The following is a 5,841-nucleotide window of genomic DNA, read 5'->3' on the forward strand; positions in this document are numbered from 1 at the left end:
AAAATAAAATCTGTCACTGTTTCCATTGTTTCCCCATCTATTTGCCATGAAGTGATGGGACCGGATGCCATGATCTTCATTTTTTGAATGTTGAGTTTTATTTATTTATTTATTTTTTTGAATGTTGAGTTTTAATCCAGCTTTTTCAGTCTCCTCTTTCACCTTCATCAAGAGGCTCTTTGGTTCCTCTTCAGTTTCTGCCATAAGGGTGGTGTCATCTGCATATCTCAGGTTATTGATATTTCTCCCAGCAATTTTGATTCCAGATTGCCAGAATTGGTTCCAGATTAATACCAAATAATTATATTTGATTAATAATAGTTAATAATAAACCATTAATATAAAAATATATCCACTCTAGCTTTCTTTGACTACTCTTAGCATGGTATATCTTCATCTAAAAAAGAAGTTTTTCATTTTTTGAAAGTATCTGTTTTTTATTACACTGGATCTTCATTGCGATACACAGGCTTCTCATTGTGGTGGCTTCTGTTGTTGTAGAGTATGGGCTGTAGGATGAAGGTGCCTCAGTAGTTGTGGCACACGGGCTCAGTTGCTCCATGGCATGTGGGTTCCTCCCAGACCAGGGTTCGAACCCATGTCCCCTGCATTGACAGGCAGATTCTTACCCAGTGTACCGCCAGGGAAGTCCAGGTTACCTTTCTAAAAACTGAATTTAGTTAATTGCATTTTAAAAAATTCCATTGATCTATTTTAAAGATTAATAATGGTTACTGTTTATTAAGTAGAACAGATGATCAAAATATACTTCAGTTCTGTGTTATGACTTATTATGGACAAAAGTTAAGGAGAAAATGGAGAAGGTAAAGACAGAATACATAGAAATGCTAGGATATCTGAAGAAAGATTTTCTGCAGAAAGCTTTCTTGTGACCATTTTGGAAATTGCTACTAAAGGCTCTTAGAGAACTATTGGGATTTTTGGTGAGTTTTGGCACAAATGGAAATCTCACTTCTACTTACTTGGGCTCTGGTTCAAGTGAAATTAAACCTGGAGTGAATCTAGCCCATGGGCCAGAGATTCCTCATCCTTAACCTAACATGACTGATTTATCTTCTAGAGTTGGCTTGGAAATGAAATTGAGATAATGGTCAGTACTGAGGAAGCCAAACGCCATCTGAATGACCTTCTGGAAGACAGAAAGATTCTGGCTCAGGATGTGGCTCAACTCAAATTAAAAATGGAATCTGGGGAGAATCCACCTCCTAAACTCCGGGTAAGTGCTCTGTGGAAATATATTGCCGATGATCATACTCTACACCCCACAGAAACCCTCACTAATTTGGAGAACTTCTTTCCAATTAGAGCTTCACCCTCATCCCCACTCCTTCTTTACAGAGGCGAACATTCTCACTTGCTGAACTGCGTGGTCAAGTTCCTGCATCAGAGGATTCCATTAAAAAGCAGATTGAAAGCCTAGAGACTGAAATGGAACTCAGGTAATGGTACTATCTCTAAGGCATTATAAAAACTTATGCCTTGAATCAAAATAGAAGCTATCAATCAGTGATTCAAAAGCTTTGTGATGTGGGAGAAACAAGAGAAAATAATGATTTTTTGAACTATACAGTTCACTAGGCATGTTAGATACATTTTCTCATTCAGTCTCTCTGTGATATATATATACCTTATAAGATAAGCATCATTGTTCTCTTCTCACTTTAGAGATCTAAAGTTGAAAGATCTTTAAAAATTTGCTAAAGATGATAAAGAACCAGGATTTGAAACCCATTTTATCTAATTCCAAAATCTTTAGTGTCTGAGCCACCAGGGAAGTCCATGATATATCACAAGAACTGACAAAAAACAAAACTTTAGAGGAACCCAATAAATGATACCAGAAGATCAACAACCTGGGAGAAAGAATTTTAGAGATCATCAGCAAAGTAGGTAAAATGCATAAGTAAACTATCATGAGCATTAAACGAGATTAGAAAGTAAAGTATAGGACTTCCCCAGTGGCTCAGTGGAAAGGAATCCTCCTGCCAATGCTAGGGACACAGGTTCAATCTCTAATCCAGGAAGATTCCACATGCCTCAGAGCAACTAAGCCCATGCACCACAACTGCTGGAGCCCGTGCTCTCTAGGGCCCAGATGCCACAACGACTGAGCCTGTGTGCTACAACTACTGAGGCCCACGCACCTGCAGCCTGTGCTCCACAGCAGGAGAAGCCACCACAATGAGTAGCCCAAGCACCTCAGCAAAGCGTAACCCCCACTCACTGCAACTAGAGAAAGCCTGTGCAAAGCAACTAAGACTCAGCACAGCCAAAAAAATAAATAGAAAGTAAAGTACATAACACAGAACTTGGCATCTTAGAAGTGCTTGGTAAATGCTCTTCTCTTTAATCACTATTACTGTCTTTTAAATATCTATGAAATCTATAAGTAACAGAACTTTGATAGATATTTTATATACTGTCTTAGGTATAATAGAATTTTATTGCCCAGAAGACCTTGGAGATCATTTAATTTGTTTTCAGCAACACACACTAGCTGTATATCTTCGGATATGTCTTTAAGTCACTCAGCAATTGATGTTCTGCTTTGTGCTACACTTGGAGAAGGAAATGGCAACCCACTCCAGTATTCTTGCCTGGAAAATCCCATGGACAGAGGAACCTGATAGGCTACAGTCCATGGGGTCACAAAGAGTTGGACACGACTGAGTGACTTCACTTTACTTCACTTTGTGCTACACTAGATGTAGTTGGGATATATAGAAAGTATAGATGGCATTGTCCTTGCTCTCAAGTAGAAGCATTATGTTGGCTGACAGTGGTGTGTTGAAATTGTTTGTTAAAATTTCAGGTATGCTGTAAACTGTTGATAGCTTACAATCGCTCGTGGTGAGAATATTTACACTATGGAAACTAGCAAAGGCTACAAATCAGATCTGGTATTTTTAGGTGCTGTTTGTTAAACATTTACCTGCACACCATTGTGCATAAGTAAATGATTATATAAATGTAGGGCAGGTGCCAGGTAGAGTGCAATTAGACCAAGGTGAGTTTAATCAAAGGAATTTCTCTAAAGATAGGAAAGGGCATTTGATAGATAAAGCAACTCTAGTGTTCTGGCCCACCTCTTCCAAGAAGCCTTCCCTGACTCTTCATCCCTCACTCATTTTCCTCTTCTCTAAACTCCTTCAGAAATTACAGTACTCAGTCATATAGTACAGATGATATATGTTATCTTTATATTTATTGATTATTTTACATCTATTAGTCTTGTCAATCTAGACAGATTGTAAGCTTGTTGAAGGAAAGGACCACATATTAGACCAGGGTTCTCAAAGTATGGTGTACAGTCTCCTGGGCATCTCTGAGACCCTTTCAGGGAACCTATGTGACTCCCTGTTTTTATAATAATATTAAGAACTTGTTTGCCATTTTTACTGTATTGACATTTGCCATAATAATGCCAAAGCAATAGTGGACAAAACTGCTAGCACCTTGGCTTGAATCAAAGCAATGGCACAAACCTGTGCCACATGTTGTGCTCAGTCACTCATTCATGTCTGACTCTTTGCGACCCCATGGACCATAGCCTGCCAGGCTCCTCTGGCCATGGGATTCTCCAGGCAAGAATACTGAAGTGAGTTACCATGCCCTCCTCCAGTGGATCTTCCCAACCCAGGAATTGAACCCGCATCTCTTACGTCTCCTGCATTAGCAGGCGGGTGCTTTACCACTAGCACCACCTGAGAAGCCCAGCACAAACCTGTACTAGCAATCATTGAATACTTCATCATCACACACTCTCATTTTTTTAAAAGTCAGTTTTACTCAAGAATGGCTGTGATAAAACAATAAAAATTGTTAATTTTTTAAAATCTCAACTCTTGAGTTCAGATCTTTATAATGTTCCGAGTGACGGAATGGGAAGAATGCATAAAGCACTTGTGCTGACGTCAAAGGCTGATGTTTGTCTCAAGGAAAAACATTTGTGCAGTTTGAGGTGTGAGCTTGACAGGCCTCTTTTTTCACAGAACATCAGTTTTACTTGAAAGAACTACTGACAGACAAAGTATGGTTATTCAGACTTGGGTACTTGGCAGACATTTTCTCAAAAATGAGCAGAGTGAGCCTGTTACATCAAGGAAAACAACTGTCAGTGTTTGTCACCAAAAATAAAATTTGAGCTTTCACGCAAAACTTAGATTTTGTGTATGATGTGTATCCATCACTGTTAACTTGACAGTTTTACATAACTTTTCTAATGCACCCAGTAGTGATCTTAACATTTGTTATCTCATTTCTGTTGTGTAACAAAATGTGTTGATTTGAAGGTTCTGTATGACCGTCCAAATGACATGTTACAGAATCACGTAAGAGTAAAAGATCCATTCAGTTGGCAAGTAACTACATTTCAACTCTTTTAAGGAACTTGTTGGGTTTTGGTGTAGTCTCAAAGAAGAATATCCACAGTTTTATTGAGGAATTTCCCAGGAATTTCCAGGTGGTACAGTGGTTAGGACTCCATACTTTCACTGCAGTGCCCTGGGTTCAATCCCTGGTCAGGGAACTAAGATCCCACAAGCTGTGCAGTGAGACTAAAATTAAATTAAAATGCTTCTCTCTTGTCCAACTACATATCCATGTGTGGCCAGACTACCTTCATTTACATCAACCAGAACATGTCACAAAAGATTAAATGCAGAGGGACATGCGAGAATCCAGCTGTCTTCTACTGAGCCATACATTACAGAGATACGTCGGTGTAAAACAATCTCACCCTTCTTACTGCATTGTTTTTTGTATTGGAAAATGTTGTTTTGTGTGCGTGTGTGTATGTATGTGTGTGAGAGAGAGAGAGAGAGAGAGAAAGACATGCACACACACACACGTTCATGTCCTTCTCAGACCTTAGAATGTGACTTTATTTGGAAACAGTGTCACTGGAGATCTAATTGTTAATATATAATGGATTATTTTGACCTTAAGTGAATTAATAAATATTTTTCTCACTTTTACTTTCTAATAGTGTAAATATCTATAGATAAAATGTATATGAGCAGAATTTCTTAGAGGTCCTCAATAATTTTTAAGAGTGTCAAGGGGTCCTGGGACCCAAAAAGTTAAGAACTGCTGTCTCAGATTATTTTAGTATCCATTTTCTTTATAGTACCTTATTGCATGTTACACACTGGAGAAGGCGATGGCACCCCACTCCAGCACTCTTGCCTGGAAAATCCCATGGACGGAGGAGCCTGGTAGGCTGCAGTCCATGCGGTTGCGAAGAGTCAGACACGACTGAGCGACTTCCCTTTCACTTTTCACTTTCATGCATTGGAGAAGGAAATGGCAACCCACTCCATTGTTCTTGCCTGGAGAATCCCAGGGACGGGGGAGCCTGGTGGGCTGCCGTCTATGGAGTCGCACAGAGTCGGACACCACTGAAGTGACTTAGCAGCAGCAGCAGCATGTTACACACATGCCAGTACACTCCCTCTCACTGGACACCTAGCAAATTTGAGAAAGAAGCTATTGATTAAACTGAAATATTATGCAGACCTTGGTCTCAGGCCATAATTGATCATAAAGTATCTGGAAGCTATAACCAGTATCATGGTATCTAGTTTTCTTAGAAACTTCTCAGTCCTTTGGCAAGTGCTTTAAGACAACTTCTCACAACACCAGCCATAGATATGTATTTGATGTTCAATTCCAGCAAAGAGCATTCACCTGTTCATTCTTTTGAGTTTTCCTTAAAGTCTCTAACCTGAATCTTATCCTTGTAAATATGAGCCACCATGTCACAATTCCAGCTTATATGGCCTCAAGACAAAGTCATATTATAGACAATGTGCTACAACA

General features: G+C 39.3%; 1 protein-coding gene across 1 annotated transcript in view; it reads left to right on the forward strand.

The window, feature by feature from the left end:
• Positions 1-5,841, forward strand: part of KIF4A (kinesin family member 4A) — a 134,023-nt gene that overhangs the window by 106,353 nt on the left and 21,829 nt on the right. Inside the window, 2 exon segments of the mRNA XM_010832130.1 lie at positions 1,082-1,237; positions 1,360-1,460. Of these exon segments, the coding sequence (XP_010830432.1) occupies positions 1,082-1,237; positions 1,360-1,460 (257 nt within the window).

Source organism: Bison bison, unplaced genomic scaffold (assembly GCF_000754665.1).
Source record: "Bison bison bison isolate TAMUID 2011002044 unplaced genomic scaffold, Bison_UMD1.0 scf7180017864537, whole genome shotgun sequence".
Taxonomy (NCBI): Eukaryota; Metazoa; Chordata; class Mammalia; order Artiodactyla; family Bovidae; genus Bison; species Bison bison.